General features: G+C 40.5%; 1 protein-coding gene across 25 annotated transcripts in view; it reads right to left on the reverse strand.

Moving 5' to 3' along the window:
* OBSCN (obscurin, cytoskeletal calmodulin and titin-interacting RhoGEF) overlaps positions 1–20,279 on the reverse strand; it is a 185,576-nt gene that overhangs the window by 92,942 nt on the left and 72,355 nt on the right. For 17 of the 25 annotated variants that reach the window (XM_072033896.1, XM_072033887.1, XM_072033886.1 and 14 more), the window contains 17 exons: positions 19,937–20,203; positions 19,171–19,437; positions 18,308–18,571; positions 17,485–17,751; positions 16,851–17,114; positions 15,603–15,869; positions 14,364–14,630; positions 12,746–13,009; positions 11,737–12,003; positions 10,599–10,862; positions 6,337–6,600; positions 5,755–6,018; positions 5,198–5,461; positions 4,396–4,659; positions 2,715–2,978; positions 1,230–1,496; positions 593–856 (listed from right to left, as the gene is read on the reverse strand). In XM_072033896.1, the coding sequence (XP_071889997.1) occupies positions 593–856; positions 1,230–1,496; positions 2,715–2,978; positions 4,396–4,659; positions 5,198–5,461; positions 5,755–6,018; positions 6,337–6,600; positions 10,599–10,862; positions 11,737–12,003; positions 12,746–13,009; positions 14,364–14,630; positions 15,603–15,869; positions 16,851–17,114; positions 17,485–17,751; positions 18,308–18,571; positions 19,171–19,437; positions 19,937–20,203 (4,509 nt within the window). The remainder of the gene's footprint in view (positions 1–592; positions 857–1,229; positions 1,497–2,714; positions 2,979–4,395; positions 4,660–5,197; positions 5,462–5,754; positions 6,019–6,336; positions 6,601–10,598; positions 10,863–11,736; positions 12,004–12,745; positions 13,010–14,363; positions 14,631–15,602; positions 15,870–16,850; positions 17,115–17,484; positions 17,752–18,307; positions 18,572–19,170; positions 19,438–19,936; positions 20,204–20,279) is intronic. The other 8 variants (XM_072033884.1, XM_072033881.1, XM_072033894.1 and 5 more) reach the window with 8 other exon arrangements.

Below are 20,279 nucleotides of genomic sequence, written 5' to 3' on the forward strand. Positions count from 1 at the left end.
AGCTGGGGTTTGGGAAAGAGAAAGTAGAAAGAAAATGGAAACACCAAAAGAGCTTATATGCAGATGGCTCTAAATCTCAATGCTGTAGATTTGAAGTACAAAGCTATTTCCCCATGGGAGGTAAAAGGATTATCTGCAGAACAAGAAAAAATTGATTTCAAGAAGTTACATTTGCCACAAAGGGTATGCTAACTTAATCCAATCCATGACAGAAAAATAGCAGAATATGTTTCCCACTATAAAAATAGCCAACATGTTGTTCTGATTGCTGAAGATGTGTCCTGAAGACCAGCAGGACTTGTAAGAGTTCAGATTCCCTTTTAGGGCAGGCCACTTGTAGGAGAGATATTACAACTACCCTGAAAGTAAGAGACGGAGAAAATGCACTTAGCTCTGCACTGCAATTCCCATTTTCTACCTGCTCACTCTATCAGGCTGTATGGACCATGCTATTACACACCCTACTTATGAATCGTAGCCGAGTCTTCTCCAAGAGCCAAGTGACAATAAAACACAGCTTTTGTATCCCAGAAAAAAAAAAAATATTTATACACATATATTTATATATATATGGAGTGTTTGTTTGTTTTACCATTGACTGTCAAAGTGGCTGTTGTCTGCTGATCTCCACACACACATGTATAATCTCCAGCATCCTCCACATCCAGATCATGGATAATCAACTTTGCAACAGCACCATCTTGTCTCATTTTATATTTGCTGCTTGCTTTGAGCACCTCCTGCCCTTTCTTCCACTCCACCACAGCAGGTTTTGTCAGCTCACAGTGCAGCGTAGCTGTCCCACTTTCTTCAGCTTCTAGGTCCTTCAGGTCTGTTTTGAATTCTGGAGGCAGTTCTGGAGAGTAAAAGAATTACCACATAGGGAGTGAATATTACTAAAAAAAATCCACTGAAGTCCATTGGGAAAGGACGCATGGTGCATTACTAAACCCTGATCCAGGCCAGTGGAACACAATGGGAAAATCTCCCCCAGCTTCCCTGGACACTGCATCAGGGCAAGGACAGTGAGAAGAACCAGTGCAGAGGAGGAGGAGAAATACCAACAGGAAACTATTTTCTATATTCCAACAGTAGGAAGAAGCACATAAGCTACATCCAAAGGAACACAAAAGCCCAAGCAAACAGAGAAGGAATGGGAAGAGGCCACAGCAACAGAGACTTGGGTAGATCTACGGTCTGGAGAACCTCAGTCCCAAGGATTACTTTACCAGACACTGTTAAGGCAGCTGTAGTGGTCTCATCTCCACACACACAGATATAATCTCCAGCATCATTCAAGTCTAAATCATGAACTACCAGCTCCACGACACAGCCTTCCTGGCTCATGCTGTACTTGTTGCCCGAGGTGAGGATGCGATGGCCCTTTTTCCACTGGACAGGGGCAGATGCCTTGCTGAGCTCACAGTGCAAAGTGGCCGTTCCACCTTCTACTGCTTCCTTGTTGGTCAGTTCCTCTTGGAAAAATGGAGGCACAGCTGAAGGATGCAGGTAAAAGGTATTACAAACTGAGGATATCTCCTGGGGTGGGTGGGAGTAGAAAGTGACAGGGTACGGTTGTGAAGGTTATGGAGGGGCAGCATCAGCAACAAAGAGAGGAAACAGAAAGGAAAACATCCTACTGGGAATATATACCTTAATCCTTTTGGTTTGTGCTGACTTCCTACTAGCAGAATTGCACTTTCATCAAGAGATTTACACCTACTTTCCACCAGTTTCCATATAAGAAGAAACAAGATCATCATCTGTGAGCTCCTTAGTTCACATATGTGATAGTCTTTCACAAAATTCAGGCCTTTGTAATGTCCTTTCCTTCTTACAGAGCAGTCCCACTGAGCTCTGAGTGTTGGCACAACTCCTTCCTCATCATTGTTCCTTCTTCCTTGAGGTGCCCTTGAAAAGATTCAGCCAGGGCTCACAGATGCTTCTTGACCCCAGAGAAAATCTCCAAATGCTGAATCCCAAGCCTGTACTCCTGCCTCAGAGCATACTTTCCCCATTTGCTTAATTCTAGTAACCACTGCAAGTTATGTCCTTGAAATTAATTTTGTGAACTTCACATATGTGGTTCTATTAACTAGGAGAGATAACAGGATATTCCACCTGTTGGACACAAGGTTGGATGTCTCAGATCTTAAATTTAATGGCTCACCCCACAGTTGTGAAGCTAAATTAAAACATCCTACTTAGAAAACCAGATTCACACTGCTAACCTATCTCTGTGCATTAGGACAGCTGTTATGGGCACAAAACCCAATATAAACATACCTCAGCACAGAAGAAATAACTAACACAACCTTATTCTAGATACTGCCTATTATACCCTACATTCAAATGCTAGGCATTGAGAATGCCAGAAAGGAAAGGGAAAGAAAAAGCAGAATTGTGTTTTAGGAAACAAAGGCAGGAAAGGAAAGATAAAAGAACAGTGTTTTTATATGCTAGGAAAGGAATATCAGAAGGGAAAGATAAAAGGACAGCAGGTTTGTGATCGAGGAAAGGAAAAGACAAAAGGATGACAGAGAAGAATATAGAGTGGTATTTTCTAATCAAAGGTCAGCAAAGACAGGCAATGCTATTTCAAATAAATGGAAATTCAACTGATAGGGTTGAACAAACAGACATGGAAAATCGAACACCTGCTAGCAGAGGATAAACATTTCTAGTTAGGAAATAGGGGGTCAGGATAGTTTTACCCTGTACTGTTAAAACAGCTGTGGTCTGGTGCTCTCCGCACACACAGGTGTAGTCTCCTGCATCTTCCTCAGCTATTTCATGAATCACCAGCTCTGCCCGGGTCCCTTCCTGCCTCATTTTGTATTTCTTGCTGGTTTTGAGAATCTTCTGGTCCTTCTGCCACTCCACTGGAGCAGCCTTGGTGAGCTCGCAGTGCAGGGTGACATCTCCACCTTCTACTGCTTCCTTGTTCTTTAGCTCTTCCTTAAAGAGTGGTGGCAGAGCTGAAGGATGCAACACGGACAAATGGTCATCAGAAAACCAGAACTGAAAGACTAATTTTTTTTCCATGCTTCGGGTTATTTCCCTTTACACCTCCCTTTTTCAGCCTATTCTAAACTTTAGCTATAGCCTAGTTCAGAAATCCTGAAAGCATCCTTCTTCAGGCAGGGTAAGCTATCCTTACTATAGATAAGAGATCTTATCTAATCTTATCTACAACAGTCAATGACCTGACTGTTGTTTGTCATGGTGAAAAAACAATACTGAAAAGGTCAACAGCACTCACGAGTAACACTACTGGGTGCAGTATTTGGAGGCTAGTAGAAGAATGTTGTCATTTTCTGTTTTGTTTTTATTGCAAATTTATAGTCCCATCTCCACAAAAGCAGACAGAGTTCAAAAGAAAACTGTTTTTAGTTTTAAATTGAAATTTGAAGGGTCATTACACATAAATGGAGAATTTCAAGTTCTCACTATTTCCCGTTTTGAAAATTGGAAACCAAAGAATGAAAAAACTTCAGGAAAACAAATTATTACCATTTACCCACAAATGTGCCTCATGCACAACTACTGTTAGCAGTGCAGTATACAAAGAGCACTTCCAGAATATGTCAGAAAAGTACATGATTCAGGAGCTTTTGGAAAAAGCTGGAGGGGACAGAACTGGATCTGTGATAGATGAAGTTCCTCAGAGACAAGGGCTGTTATTCCATTAAAATAGATAGTCATTAAGGACAGGAGAGCTGAATATCAGGCAATGAGATTATTAACATAACACAAGGATGTATTTCTGTATTGGTCTGTTGGAAGCTAGTATAAAGAAGGGGATAACTGCTGATATGTCTGTGTTGCTGTGTTTTTTTTTAGTCCCTAACATTAAAGTAGTCCTTACTCTGCTGATCCCCACACAGAAGTGCAGACCCTTGCATCCTTCAAACCTAGGTCAGGGGTACTGACTCTGAACTCTTATCTCCTTCTGCATGCCTTAAAAGAATGAGGTTACTCTTCCTGCCACTGCCCAGGAGCAGTGGTGGCCAGGTCACACAGCAGCAAGATTTCTCCTTCTGTTTCCTTATCCTTCACTTCTCTGAGCAGTTCTGTAGAGCAGGGGGCCTGACAGACCCCTGTCTGCATGTTTTGGAAAAGACTGAAGGTAGCTGAAATGAACTGTGGGGGTGAGGGGCAAAAAGAGCTGGAAAACGTAAATATGTAAGAAAAGGGATCCTGAACAGAAAGAAAAATCTCTTTCTCCTTTTAAAGGGAAGCAAATTTGACCCCAAAATTTGCCCTATTTTTTTCTCAGAAAGAAAAAACAAAACCAAACACAAGACAAGTTATTGATCCACATCAGAAATAGCCGAATTTCAGAATGATGACTATCTATAATGCTATTTATTAATTTTAGTAGTGACTTTTTACCATGAACTGTTAAGGTTGATGTTGTCTTCTGGTCACCACAAACACAGGTGTAATCTCCAGCATCTTTTACATCTAGGTCACGAATGACCAACTCAACAGTGGTGCCACGCTGACTTATTTGATATTTGTCACTTGCTTTTAGCACTTTGGACCCTATTTTCCACTGCACTGGAGCTTCTTTGCTTAATTCACAATGCAGAGAGACTGATGCTCCTTCCGAGACTTCTTCATTTTTGAGTTCTTCCTTGAAAACCACTGGCAAGGCTGGGAATGGAAAGTCAATAGACAATGTATTTAAACTAAGACCTCTGCATTTGTGATCAGCATAATGAACTATTAATTCAAGTTTAAATCTGTCCAAATCAGATACTTTAGCTGTTGGGGTTACCACTACAGTGACCTGGAAAACTAAATCCACCAGTGACAGAGAGAAAAGAAGTGCTCAGCTGAAAGGCCAAAGTATAGCACATCAAAGGATGGATTCAAAATGCAACTTAAAGAACATACGACACAGTTACCCTCCATGGGAGCAGAACATCTCAGTCTAACAGGATCATTTTCTAGGCACTGTGACCTTAAATATGCAGCATAGTCATCAGTCTGCAAGATGAAATAGTCATTTCCTCAGCTTCCTTTTCAGGAATATCAGGTAAAATTAAGAGGCCAGAACAAACAGTTCTAATTTTCCGAATGCAAATTAATTCCTAGGAAAAAGCCTAAAGCTGAGAAGTGAACACTTCATACAGCAGCAGGATGCTGCAAAGAAACAAATAATGGACACTCATCTGCAAGATGAATTTACCATTCACTGTCAGAGAAGCAGTGGTGTGTTGGTCTCCACACACACAGGTGTAATCTCCTGCATCCTGAAGATCTAGCTCACGAATTTCCAGCTCAGCAAGGACATCATCCTGCCGCATGATGTATTTTTCACTTGCTCTGAGTATTTTGTTTCCTTTCTTCCATGACACGGATGCAGCCTTGGTCAGCACACAGTGCAGAGTGGCTGTTTGGCTCTCCATGGCCTGCAGGTTCTTCAGTTCATCTTTGAAAAGCGCAGGCAGGGCTGAAGGTCACAAAATGGACACAGGACATTAAAATGACATGTCACACAGATGATGGGAGGGACAAGGAGGTACAGAAACAGAGAACATTTTAGTGTGGAAAGAGGTTCCTTTCCTCATAATCCTAGGACATTAGATAAACCAACAGATGGAAAAGTAGCCTGGATGCAACCAGATCTTAAAGACAGCTTACAAATTCATAAAAATTCAGCCACAGGTGAACACACAACAAATAGTGATGAGCTGGTAAAGAAATACACAATGGTACAGATATACAGATACAGGTTTTTTTTACCATTCACTATCAAGGCAGCTGTTGTCTCCTGTTCTCCACACACACAAGTGTATTCTCCAGCATCTTTCAGTTCTACATCATGGACAAGCAGCTTCATGACCGTGCCCTCCTGTCTCATTTTGTATTTGTCGCTGGCTTTGAGCAAAGTGCTTCCCTTTCTCCACTCTGCCTGAGCAACTTTGGTCAGCTCGCAGCGCAGAGTGGCTGTTCGACCTTCTGTTACTTCCTCATCCTTCAGGCCTTCCTTGATGCGTGCAGGCAGTGCTGAGGATGCAATGACAGAAGGTTAAAATGGAGCCGCAAATGCAGCCTCCAGATGAGGAGCAGAGCTGCGAGAGGGAAAAACTAGAGCAACAGCGGGGAGGTGTCTTAGGGCCTGGTCTCTTCTGTTTAATAAGGGATCAGGTCCTGAAGACACATTGTATGGGGTGTAGGCTTTCCCTTTAGATCATAAAATGCAAATTAATTACCAGGACAAGCAATATCAGACAAGAACAATGCAGAAAAAACAATGGACATGGGAAAAAAAATAATGAATCAAAAGCTTGATAATGAGGACATCTAGATGAAAATGGTTATTACCGTGTACTGCTAAGGAAGCTGTGGACTGCTTATCCCCACACACACAGGTGTAATCACCAGCATCACTCTCATCTAGGTTATGGATCACCAGTTCTGCAGTGGCGTCCTTCTGCCTCATTTTGTATTTCTCACTAGGTTTGAGTACTCTGTGCCCCTTTTTCCATTCCACTGGAGCAGTCTTGGTCAGCTCACAGCGCAGAGTGACTACTTCACCCTCAGTGGCTTCCTCATTTCTTAACTCTTCTTTGAAGAGAGCAGGAAGGGCTGAGAAACAAAGGAGCAAACATTTTCATCACATGCAACTTTTGGCTACCAAAAAATAAAAATTAACCTGATGTTTACCGCTATCTGTCCATGCTTCATTATTGACATGAGAACCATTGCACAGAAGGAAGATACCGAATTGTATTACAGCCACAAACAGCAGGAATGGGAAGACTTCATGTATGGCCAAAACTATAATTTCCTTAGTATAATTCAGCCTGGGAGATCTATATAGGAGGTTATACCAACATCAGGAAAAAAAGCTAAAGGAAAAAATGGAAAGGTTTATGCACTAAGGATGCCTACAGACTTAGCTTGAAAGTTACAATGAGGCTGAAGGGCAAAGTCACAGACAGAAAGGTCTCAGGTAACAATAAAAAGGAAAAAGAAGTAGGATGCCTCCATTGTGAATATCTTCTGTAAGATCATCACACCAGGAGGTTCAGGAATATCATAACACCCACCTCTTTTGGAACAATCAATGGAATCATTTAAAGGATAAGATTGGATGGTGATGTGATGGTAAAATATACTGTGGAAGTAGTAGGATGGGACGATGCCTACTAAGTCTTTGGAAAGGGGTGGGGACCACTTTTGGATAAAGAATGTATATATGAAAGAAAATAAGAGGAGGATCTCCAAGTCCTGACTCCAACCATAAAGAAATATTTGGGAATACAGACGTGGAGGATAATGGGGCAGCCACCAATACGAAGCAGGGGAGCTCATGGATTTTAGAACAGGCAATGATGGAGCAAAGAAAAGGGAAATTATGTGTGAAATAAGGCAAGCTTCAGTAATTTAAGAATTGTTAATTATGACCAAGTAGAGGCAAATTTAAAGGACAGGGGTTAGGAGAGCAGAAAGCTTCTTGGAAAAACAATATTAAGGGCATAATTACAAAGACTATGCAATTACAAGTACCATCAGGGACAGCCTGCCTAAATCATTAATTCTTCAATGTCCTGAAAGTCAGGAGAGCTGTAAAATATGGGTGGTTTAGATCACTGTAAAAGAAATACTACAGAATATAGAGGCAAAATAAGAAAAGTCAGGTTCCCTGCATGTCTCACGAGGGTCAAGGGTAGTTCCCCATTCCTGAGCTCTGGCACCTCATGGACAGAGACCAATATGAAAGAAGGACTGAAAGGTAAGCTGAAAAATGATGCTGATATCAAATGTCTCCAACCACAGATGCACATTCTGTGTAGTTGTATCCAACAACTGACTGGTATCCTCTGCTCGCCTTGTGGTACTTTCTGGTATCAGAATATTGTCATGTAAATCCTAGAAAATCTGGCCAGCTTGTACTAGAAAGAAACAGAAATAATACAATGATATTCCATAAGTAGATTAGAAGGAAGAAAAACAAGATACAAGTTGGTCTACCTCTCTTTCAGGAATGTAAGTTGATAGTTGATGACACAGAGAAAACTGAAGTGTTTACCTCCTTTTTCTTTTTTAATATTAAAGGTTAATGATAGCCAAGAAAGTAATAAAAACTCTGACTGAGATAGGGAAAAAACGGATTAGAGAACATTTAAATAAACTTGATATTCTCAAAAGCACCTTGGTGTGATGACGTGTCCTGAAATGCTTAAGGAACAAGCTGAACCAGTATCAGACATAAACAGTTGCACTGGAGAAATCAAAGAGAATGGGAGATGTTCCAGAAGTACAGAAAATTAGAAATTCAGAGGTGGAAAATGTCTCACAGACTGAAAATACAGGCACTTAATTCTCACAATGTAAACCAAGAGTCTAAGCTCCCCGGACATATCCAGACAAAGTCAGTGGAGCCAGTGGATCTATCTGCTATCCATCTATCAGTAAACATCTGCTACAAGGTAAGCTGGATGTCTCCCTGGCTTCCTCTGACTGTGTTGACTAGATCTCCACTGGCAACAACAATAATTTAGGAATACTCACCATTCTTACTCAGTGAGCTGAATTTCACCCACAGTGCTTGTCTTGAAAAAAGACAGGACAGGGAGAGGCAGAGAGAGGATCCAAAGAATAATGGACATTTTAGCTTAACTTTAATTCTCTGAAAAAAATATTGTAGCAATACACTCGTATTTGCCAAGAGCTATTCTCTTCATGAAGGAGAGGACCGGTGTAATTTTTCTTTAGTTAAATTAGTAAGTTTCACTGATTGAAACAGTATATGTTGTACACCTTGATTTTATTAAAGCTCTTATCCTGAAATAATTCTAAGGAGGAAACACTATCAGTTTGAAAACCAGTCAAAAAAAAAATCAACTAGGATTTACAGTCACAATGAAAGAACGAGTTGAGCAGAGTACTTCAATACTCTGGAGTCTAGTAGCATTCAGCATTTTCATTAGTGACTCAGACAATAAAATGTAGAGCAGTTTTACTAATTTGGCAGGTGATCTCAAGTTGGGAAGGGAGAGAAACTGAAAGGACTTTGTTAAACAGAATTAGGATTAAGATCTTCACGAAGCAGTGGTGAAAAAAATAGGCTGCAGTTCAGCAACAGCAGGTGCAAAATACTGATTTTAGGAGCAGATAATCAGCCACACCACTACAAGATAGGGAACAATAGGCAGCAGATCTGCAGAGAGAGGTTTGAGGTTACAAGAGATCACAGCACAAACACGTCAAGAAATATAATTCTTGAATAAAGGAATCATCGTAAGAGGATGTATAAAAATGGAGTCTCATATGCAAGACACATCAAGTCCTTCCATTCTACTCCAGTCTGGAAAGCGTCAGATGGAGTGCTTTAGTCCACTTTTGGCCACCACAGTTTTAGAAAGATGTGGATTAACTGAAGATGGTCCAGAAAGTGTCAAAGATGAGCTGAAGTCTAGAAAACATGACCTATGAAGAACGAGTGAAAGGAATGAAGTTGCTTAGTCCAGAACAGAGAATACAGGAGGAGACATGATAAAAATTCTCAAATCTGTAAAGTCACAGAAAGAAAATAATATTTCTCCCTGTCCACAGGACATGGGAAAAGAAGTAAGGATATAAGACAGCTCAAGAAAGATTTTTGTTGGCATTCAGAAGAACTTTCTATCAGTAATGACAGCTAGGCAGTGGAATGAGTGCCCAGGGGAACTGCAGATTTTTTACCATTAGAGTTTTCAAGTGCAGGCTAGATAGGGATAACGACATGAGGCTTAAGGATGGACTAGATGACCTGTAGATGTTCTTTCCAATTTTGTTTTTCACAGCTAAATTGGAAGCGCAAGATTAAACCCATCCTTGTGTTACAGTTAAATATCAAGATGAAAAAGTCTGGGCACTGAAGCAAAGAAATCAACTCATACTGATTTTTAAAGTGAGAAAAATGGCTGAAACTACTTGCTACGCTCCTACATTACTTGTGGAAATAAAGTTCTCCTCTTTCAAAGAAAGTTTACAGATGAATTTGACTGGGGACTGTGAAGCACTCACATTTCATAATGCTGAGTATTCTGCAATAACAGACTACAAATCTACATGACTGTCAGTCATAGCTATATAAAAAAGTTGCATTAAATCGAGTTTTGTTTGCACTATTCATAATAACCTGTGAAATCCTAATGTGACTTGAAATCTAAGATCACTCTTTTTTAAGAAGTACAAATCTGCCTGCTACTCCATCTCTCTAGGTCCAAGTCAAAAGTATGTAAACAAGAACAAAAAATGTAAGCATGTGGAATGCTTCAGCCTTCAGTGTGAAACAAATCAATACAGCCATGCACCAAAAAGAGCAGGGAGAAGAAAATGGGTAAAATGTTAGTAAAATTTGTGGAACCATAATTCTAGTTAGAATTAGATACAAATCACAATAAATGAAAATAAATAAATAAAAAATGAATAAATAAATAAATGCATTGCAGACAGAATTAATGATGTCAAAGATTAGAGAAAGAACTCAGTGTGTGTCAGTATTGAGGCTTCCAGAGGAAGACAGGAGAAACACCACTCAAAAGTATAATTTCTAATTTCTGTGTTTGTGTGTTTTTGTTTTGTTTTTCTTTTACCGTGCACTGTCAATGCTGCAGTAGTCTTCTCATCTCCACAGACACAGGTATACTCCCCAGCATCTTTGACTTCTAAAGCATGGATCAGTAGTTGTGCTGTGGTACCTTCCTGTCTCATAGTATATTTTTCACTTGATTTGAGCACTTTGTGTTTCTTTTTCCACTCCACAGAGGCAGCCCTAGATAGCTCACATTGTAGTGTGGCTGTTCCACCTTCTGTGGCTTCCTCGTTCTTCATCTCTTCCTTGAAGCGTGCAGGCAAGGCTGAGGAGTTCAAAATGAGAAGAACGTATGACCATAGTAGCTATCCAAGTGACTACTTATCTGTGGTCTGTGGACCGCATACGACAAGTAAAACCTTCCCTAATCAAACTAGAACTGATAATCCCTTTGAGAAACATATGATGGTGACTCTGGGAAGTTGGAGAACACCTTGTTCATAAGGCAGAGCTTTTTATTATGACAGGGTCTATGATATGAAATGCAGAAACATACCAGTCAATTTCTTCAGACTCTGCAAGACTGAGTCCTGCCTTACTTTGGGTACAGCTAGCACAATGGAACACAAAGCCTAACTGCAGTGTCTAAGATTTATTACAGTGCAAATCATTACTGAAAAAGTTCATAAATGAAACCATATCTGAGGCATCAATCTCAGTTTTCCATGAGATTTATCCTCAGATAATGAACTAGAACTTGACATGATCAGAATTAGAATTAGATCAAGTTCTGATCTAATGATCAGAACTTGACAGTGAAATTATTCTCAAAAAATGTTTAACACCACATTGAAAGCTATCAAAAATAACTCATCACCAAATTCTAATACTGTCAGCTTTGGGATTGTAATGCCTTATCAACCAACATCAGAATAACATGACTTTTCCTTTTTAGCAACTACTGCTGCACACGAGCATCAAAGAAGTGACTTGGAACCTAGATGAATAATTTAAATTTTTGCAAGAAACGCCTGACCTTTGCCTGGTGTTGACCAGTGCATTCAGGACTTTATGCCTATGTTCAACCATACGTAGCTAAATTCAGAAATACGTCTGCAATTTCTAGGCTGATCCTATCACGTTTTTAAGAAACAGCTGGTCGGAAATAATCTACTTAATTAGTTATATGAGTTTTTTACCATTCACTTTTACGGCAGCTGTAGTTTTCTGATCTCCGTAACAGCATGTGTAATCTCCAGCATCTGTCAGATCTAAGTCACGGATCATCAGCTCAGCAATTGTGCCCTCACATCTTACGGAGAACTTGTCATCTGGCTCTAGGACTCTGTCTCCTTTCCTCCATTCCACAGAGGCTGCAGGCTTGTTCAGTTCACAGCACAAAGTGACTGTACCATTTTCTGTGGCTTCCACGTTCTTCAATTCTTTTTTAAAATGCGGAGGAAGGGCTGAAGATCACAGGTGAAGAGAGAGCACTTTAAAAGTGAGGAAATACTGCATCTTGTCTGCTCCACTGGATTAAAACCCTTTAATCTCTAAAAGTTTTGATTAAAATATACAGCACCCAAGAGACAAACAACAACAATTTTAGGGGCATCCCTGCCTTATTCTTTGTGACATACTCCTTTCAGCATGTATAAACTGAACTGGAAATCAGGATTGCAGAACTATGACTCCAGTACTGGGACGTATGTTTTAAAGGCATTTTAAGATATAAACAACAGAAAGCTGGCCCCAAGCTTTACATGAAATTGCACAGCTCTGTCTTAAGATCAGATGAACAATCAAAAGGAATGCTATGTTAATTAGAATTCCAGGCTGCAATGCATCTTCCTCACCTATCTTTCTCAACTGTTATCATAACAGAGCACCTTCCAATTCTATTCAAGAAAAAGAAGTGAAATCTCTGTGATAAGCCTAGAAATCAAGTAATGGAAATACTGAAAGTGCTATTCATGACCAAGGTCATCATTATCTGCTTCCAGACTCAATTAACATGATAGAACAGGGACAGAAAAGACTGTGTGATGCCATTTATCATTCCCAAGTGACAGACTTTCAGTAAAAGATATTTGCAGTGGTTGACACTGCTGTCATAAAAATTTAAATAGATGGAATCAAGACTTGTTTGTGATCCTACATGAGTGCACAGATGACAAAAAAAATCCCTATTAAATGTATGTATTTTACCATGCACTGTCAGGGATGCAGTAGTTGTCTTCTCTCCGCACACACACGTGTAATCTCCCGCATCTTGTTCCTCCAGGTTATGGATTGTCAGCTCAGCAATTGTATCCTTCAGCCTCATTTTGTGCTTGTCACTAGGCTTGAGAACCTCTTGCCCTTTCTTCCACTCCACCGGAGTGGGTTTGGTTAGCTCACACTGCAGAACAGCTGTCCCGCTTTCTGTGGCTTCCATATTGGCGAGCTCTTTTTTGAACAGTGTAGGCAAAGCTAAGGAATGTAATATAAACAGAGTTCATCAAAACCACTGACTGGACCTTGAGGAACCTAGGACTAGGTCCTGAGGCCTGCCCTTCACTATCACAGGAAAACAAAACATGCAGCCTCTGTAAGCAGTGATCTTGCACTAACTAGAAAACAGGGTTTCACAGGGATAATTGCCACAATAACCTATTTCTGACATTAATTTATGGAGTACACTAGCCACTTCCTTGCTGATTCCAGTAGTTCCTCTCTATCCATTTCAGTCTGAATTCATCTGTCTTGAAAATTAATGACTTGAATTCTGATTGAAAGTCATAGGCCTTGATGACAGCACTGCTAGCTGGAGATCTTCAGTTCTTCACATGAAACACCTTTCCTAACACCTTAACTGATGTTTCTTGTTCAGAAAAAGGAAAAAAAAAAAAAGTAATATAAATTTAAGTGCATCTTTAAGCCATAATTTTCAAGGCCACAAAGGCTCTAATGTGAGGAATACAGGTATTTTTTCAGCAGCACTCTTCAAGTTGCCTTGTGGTGTGTCACCATAGCAAAAAGGAAGTGACTTGCACATGAAAGAAAGTGCAAGCTCAGAGGAAGGCAAGAGCAGAATTACCTTTGACTGGGAGAAAGAAGAGATAAAAGTGTGTAAAAGTGTGCTAAGAAATCTGAGATAAGAGAGTTTGTGTCCAGCGCCTTATCCTTAAGATATACCTCAAACAAAAATATTTCTTTCAGTTACTTGAATTGTATGTCAACTGCTGCTGCTGGAGGTGTTTACCAAAGGTTTTCACTATTCACCATGGCAGAAACAGGAACGTATTTTGCCTAACTTCTCTCTAAATCAGGACCTTCAGAGTAATGGCTTGTTGTTGCTGGTTTTTGTTCATTTGTTTGATTTTTGAAAGTGCCATTTCATCAGCACAATGTATCATGGTCCTGCAAAAGACATCCATTCTCTCCCAAACAGAGAACAAAAATCTCTTGCTAACAAGCTCAGCACCCTTAATGAACATTCCTTCAATCCACTGACATCAGTGAGACACAAGGGACTATCCTGAGAAAAAACTAGCTGCTAGAGGCCTAGACACTTTTGGCCTTACAAACATCTGCCTTTTCACTCTAACAACATGCAGAAGGGTCTAGGATAAGAAACTCTCACAACTCTACGCTGCCATAAGGCCATCAGTGTCTAACTGACAAACAGTGGGAGACAGAATGAAATACGGTCAGGCAGCAAACCAAGAAAAGGCTGCAGAATCAAAACATCAACATGGGTGAGAAGAGATCTGTCAGAGAAAAGGGGGATCTCTGAAATGCTGCTATCATAGAGGAGAATGTTTTGTTTGTTTGTTTTTTTTACCATGGACTGTCAGGACAGCTGAGGTCTTCTGATCTCCACACACACATGTATATTCTCCGGTATCTTCTACTTCCAGATCTCGGATCAACAGCTCTGCAGATGTCTCTTCTTGTCTCATCCTATACTTATCACTTGGTTTGAGTGTCTTGTCCCCCTTTTTCCACTCCACTGGGACCCCGACCTTGCTCAGCTCGCAGTGCAGTGTGGCTGTTGCACCATCTGTGGCTTCTCTGTTTTTCAAACCTTCTTTGAAAAACGCAGGTAAAGCTGAGAGACAGCAATATGAGCAGTGAGATGTAATGCTCCAAAGAGTTAAAATTAAACTCTGATGTTTAATTTCCCTTTTTCTTCTTATCTTGGTTTATCAACACAAGAACATAAATTGTCAATAGTGTCTGTGAAACAATATGAGGAATGAAATCACTGCAAAAGGATTTACTGCTTGCAGTAATCCATAGAGATATTTTACATGTACTCAGTCACAAACCAACAGAAGTAGAAAACCCATTTTTTTTCCCGTGAAATTTCAAAGAAAAAAACTAATTTGAAATTTCTGAAAAAAATTGGTTTTCTCACATGAAGTTTTAAAGTATAGTGAAAGGAGGATATTTACTATGCTTTCACAAACTTAAGTAAATGAGAAGACATTCTACATTAAAAAAATGAAACACTGAAGTTTCATTCTAAATGTCAGTTTGAAATGAAATTGTTCATTTCAGTACATGATGGGAAAACAAGCATTTTCACTTCAACTGAAATATTCTTTCAAATATGTCAGTTGTGGTAAAAATCAAAGTTTACAATGAGCCTGATCATCACTTAGAAAGTTTGGGCTTGCTTTAAGCACCTTGTTGTCCCAGAATTAGAGTATGGGAATAAGATTCTAGGGAATTACCTCACCTTTCTGAATGTGATGAAACCTTAACACCACTAAGTCATAAACCATTTTAATGGGCTTAAGCATAACAGAAAGTCTGATAAAGGAAAAACAAAATGATCAACTTTCACTAAAATGGTAGCAGCCATCCCGGTTGCCTATCTTTTCTCTGAACTTGTATTTTGACACCCCTCTTGTGCCATGCACATCAGCCACGCTGACGTCAATAAGAACACTTCATTGACATCAGTGGGCTGTGGGTATGGGCCTGGCAGAAGGAAGGAGGATACCCAAGTGTCTGCCCAAACAGACAGAGAAAACAAGAGTTAATTTTAGGATGTGTCTTGTTTTGTTAGTTTTACCATGTACTGTTAAAACTGCCATAGTCTGCTGGTCTCCACACATGCAGGAATAATTTCCAGCATCCGTCGTGTCTAGATTTTGGATTATAAGCTCAGCAATGACACCTTCTCGTTTCATTTTATACTTGTCACTTGATCTGAGGGTCTTGAATCCCTTTTTCCACTCCACATTAGCAGCGGCCTTGTTCAGCTCACAGCGCAGAGAGACACTTTTACCTTCTGTAGCTTCTGCATTTTTCAGTTCTTTGGTGAAAAGAGTGGGTAGGACTGCAGAGTAAATGGAATACAGACACAGCATCAAAGCTGAGAAAGCCTGGCCCATGACCAGTAGGTCATGGACTCTTGTCCCTTGACTCCCTGACCTGCATGTCACTAAAGTCAAAAAACCTTCTTCACACTCCAGGATTGTGTTCAATCTCTAACAATTCACAAGAGATTTCAATTTGCCTCTTTTTTTTTTTTTTTTTGTCCTCTCACTTTAAAATTTGTTTTGAAAGCAGTGTTGTTTCTCTACAAACTTGACAAGTCATTTACCCTTTATTTTATGCATCACAAAATTAAAGGGATAAAATTAGAGGCCATACATCAGTATGAGGCCCAGAGCATTTTGTTTCCCTGGAGCAAAGCACCAGTTCTATGGAAGTGCTTGAATCATGGCACTGCCTGTATTTTTGCAAATGTAGCTCCTTAAGTAAAACAATTGCAAACATGCTGTTGGCTTTCTGCAGATATACAAGATATGCTCTGGGAGAATTAAAACAAAATTGGTATGTATAAATAAATAAATATAAATGTAAAAGGCCTGGGAACAGCAGGAGCATAATAAAGAGTATTTTTTCAGTAAGAATCCTTATTTATCATCACATGTTTTTGAAAACTTTTACCACTTAGGAGCAACAGGTGTAGCAGTCTAAGTAAGGAAAGTAAAAATTAATCTCACTTTTAGGACAATCCCTATGGGAAAATTTTTAAACAGCAGGTACACTGGACTCAGAGATTGTGTTGAGCTGGGACTTGTACTACACTTGTCATTCAAACATACTACAGAGGAAGAAAAATAGCACATCAAGAGGGGATCGGGTGAAGGATGTGCAGAGAGAAAGAGACAGAGGAGAAAAAGAAGGAAAAAATCAGCAAGGGACAGAAATGGAAAGTATATAGAGGTCAGATGTGACAGGAGAAAAAGAGGAAGAATTCAGAATTATGCAGATTTACTTGGGAGGATGTGTGCAGAGAATTTCTTTTTACCATTTATTGTCAAAGCAGCCGTAGTCTGTTGATCTCCACACACACAGCTGTAATCACCAGCATCTGTCAAATCCAAATCCTGGATGATCAGCTCCACAAAGGGGCCTTCCTGCTCTATTTTGTATTTTTCACTTGGTTTGAGGACTTTATTCCCCTTTCTCCACTCAACAGGAGCCGATTTGCTCAGTTTACAGTGCAAAGCAACTGCCTCACCCTCTGTAGCTTCCTTGTTCACCATTTCTTCTTGGAAGAGGATAGGCAAGGCTGAAGGATGCAATACCAACAGAGATGGAATCAGAAATATAACAAAATGACCTGGACTTCTCTGTGAATTGCTGGACTACAGCATATGAATTTAATCAAATGTACTACTGCTAGGTGGATACAGTTGTAAGGGGGAGGAAGATCTCCTGCAGCAGAGAGAAATAAATTAGAGAAAACAATATAGGACATTGCTGAGCTGTCTCAAAGCTCAAAAAGCACAAGGGAATATTATCTACTAGGGTGACTCTGGCTCCACAGAGCTACCATAAAACTTCTTCGAAATCATACCGACCAAGCTTCAGACAACCAGCAAACACTGTCAGACACACTAAATTTGGGGCTTAATGAGAAACATGGGTAGAATGTTTACCATTCACTCTCAAAGTAGCTGTAGTCTTCTGGTCTTCACACATGCAGGTGTAACTCCCAGCATCGGTCAAGTCTAGGTCTTGGATTACCAGCTCAGCAAAGCGGCCTTCCTGTCTCATTCTGTATTTGCCATTTGGCTTCAGCACCTTTCCATCCTTCCTCCACTCGACCGAGCTGCCTGCCTTGCTCAGCTCGCACTGCAGCGTGGCCGTTCCACTCTCCGTGGCTTCCTCATTCTTCAGCTCTTTTTTGAAGCGGACTGGCAGGGCTGAGAGACGCAGAATGAACAAGGGATCGCAACCCAGGGCCCTGCCCAGCACCTCTGGTCAGAGGCTGAATTGTGATTGATCAAATACTTATCCTAACACCCTTATCCATAATCATACCCTGCCTTTTTGTGGCTGGTAAAACCCACTTTCTAGTAATTCTTTCTGTGGAAATCAGTCTCAGATTTGATCTGGATCCCATATAAAAAGGACAAACTCATCCTCATCATTAGAAGTAATGAACCCTCCTCAACAGAAAACCCCAAGGAATCTTTTTCCATAGTAATTCAGGAAAGCATACATGCATGTCAGCACCCTTCACTTGAGAAGGGTCTCCGAGAAGACATTACAACAAACACACATGCAATATGGGGCATAATGAAAACAGATCGTGGACAGGAATTGGGGAAAGAAGTGACACAGCAACATGAAAAAATGGAAGATGACAAATGTAGATGCAGGACATAAAGGTAGGTGCTGAAAGAGAATGTACAGAAGGGAGGAGGGAAGGGATGGACAGAAACATTCCAGTTTCATGGGTTATTTCTGACTTTTTACCATTCACTGATAAAGCTGCTGTGGTTTTTTGGCTTCCCACTACACATGTATAGTCTCCAGCATCCTTTGTGTCCACATCATGGATCAGCAGCTCGGCCACTGTGCCCTCTTGTCTCATCCTGTACTTGTTACTCGGCCTGAGAACAGTGTGCCCCTTCCTCCACTCCACGGGGGCCTCTCTGCTCAGCTGGCAGCGCAGGGTGGCTGTCCCACCTTCCAGAGCTTCCAGGCTCTTAAGTTCTTCTTCGATGAGTGCAGAGACGGCTGAGGAATGAAGCATTCTCATTTTACTTCAGGAGCATCACTACCAAGTGGTCACCCCATATGGGACTTAAAAGGCTGAAACAAATTCGCTCGGCGCAGCTAACAAACCTTGACCTACCTGCACTTCCAGGACTCTACTTATAATAGCATGCCATGAGTTTTTAGGGGAAAAAAACACAATTATTTTTCAATAATTAAAATATAAAAATAATTACTCTGCTGCTGCCCAAATGCTGTTGGTCACAGATACATGAAAAACTTGCTCAAGAAGTACAGAACAGAACTGCATGTTATTTAATAAAGCACGTGGCTGAGGCCCTTCTTACCTTAGAGCTCAGGCAAGTGCCTCTGTCTCAAGAAGAAAGCAGAACGGTTATTTCAGAGGCAAGAAAAGGTACCTTGTTATTAGGTCAGGGACATTTAATTGTTATGTTTTAGCATGAAGTTATTGTCCTAGAAAACAGATAACATAATGGACAAAGCCAGAGCTGCCATTTGTTTGCATGGATCCCTTTTTTTTCCATGAACACTCACTGTAAATGTGCAGGACCATGGCAAGAACAATAACAAATGGTCACAAGCAGGTGTCTTATTCCTACCATGGATTTTGACTTGGGCTGTGGTCTGCTGCTCTCCAGTGTCACAGGTGTATCTTCCCGCATCTTCTGGCTCTGCATTATGAATCACCAGCTCTGCCACTGTTCCCTTCTGCTTCATTTCATATTTGGCACTTGCCTGGAGTGTGGCTTCTCCCTTCTTCCACACCACAGTGGCATCAGCTTTTGTGAGTTCACAGCGCAAAGAGACAGATTTCCCCTCTTCCATTTCCTTGTTCTCCAGGGGTTGTTTAAAAAGGACAGGCACAGCTAGAATACAGAACCAGGGATCAAGACAAGCCCCCTTGTCTTGCTGTACAAGTGCCCCATGATAGCAATTTGCTAGGCACCAGACCTGACTGCTGTGCATTCCTGCCTGCTCTTACAAGTTACATTTTCACATTCTTCCCATGCTCTTATGCTGCTGGTCTCAAACTCTAACTCCGGTCTTAATCACAACCATGTAAAATAGCTAACAGGTCAGGAACTCTGGCACATAGGGTACAGGAAACAAACCCCCTGTACTTATTTCAGGCTCAGTGGGAAGTTACAGATTTAAACTCCCATATGCATAACATAAAATTACATGAATGATGTATATACAGGTACATACAGGTATGCAATATTGCCATTAAATTTTAAGCATGAATTTGTAGATGATACTACTACAAAAATAAGTGCTGTGGTTTTGTTTGTTTTGTAGAAAAAGCCTGTAATGCTATAAAGCAATGCATTAAGAAAGTGCTGCAATGCATCCAACCTTGCCTACCATTTACTTTCACCTGAGCAGTGGTCTTCAGTTCCCCAGCTGTACAGGTATAGTCCCCAGAGTCTATCGCTTTGACATCTCGAATAATGAGCTCTGCCACAGTGCCATGCTGCTTAAATTCATACTTCTCACTGGCATAAAGAACAGTGTCTCCTTTCATCCATTTCACTGGGGTATCAGGTTTGCTGAGCTCACAGGTCAGTTTGACTTGCTTTCCTTCTTTAGCTTCTTCATTTCGAAGCTCTTTCTTGAAGAGAACTGGTACTTCTGGAAAAGAACATTGCACATGTTTAAGGAAATGCACGAGCTTGAAAATCACTTTTTCTTTTCTGTTTTTTTTTTT

Source organism: Anas platyrhynchos, chromosome 2 (assembly GCF_047663525.1).
Source record: "Anas platyrhynchos isolate ZD024472 breed Pekin duck chromosome 2, IASCAAS_PekinDuck_T2T, whole genome shotgun sequence".
Classification (NCBI taxonomy): Eukaryota; Metazoa; Chordata; class Aves; order Anseriformes; family Anatidae; genus Anas; species Anas platyrhynchos.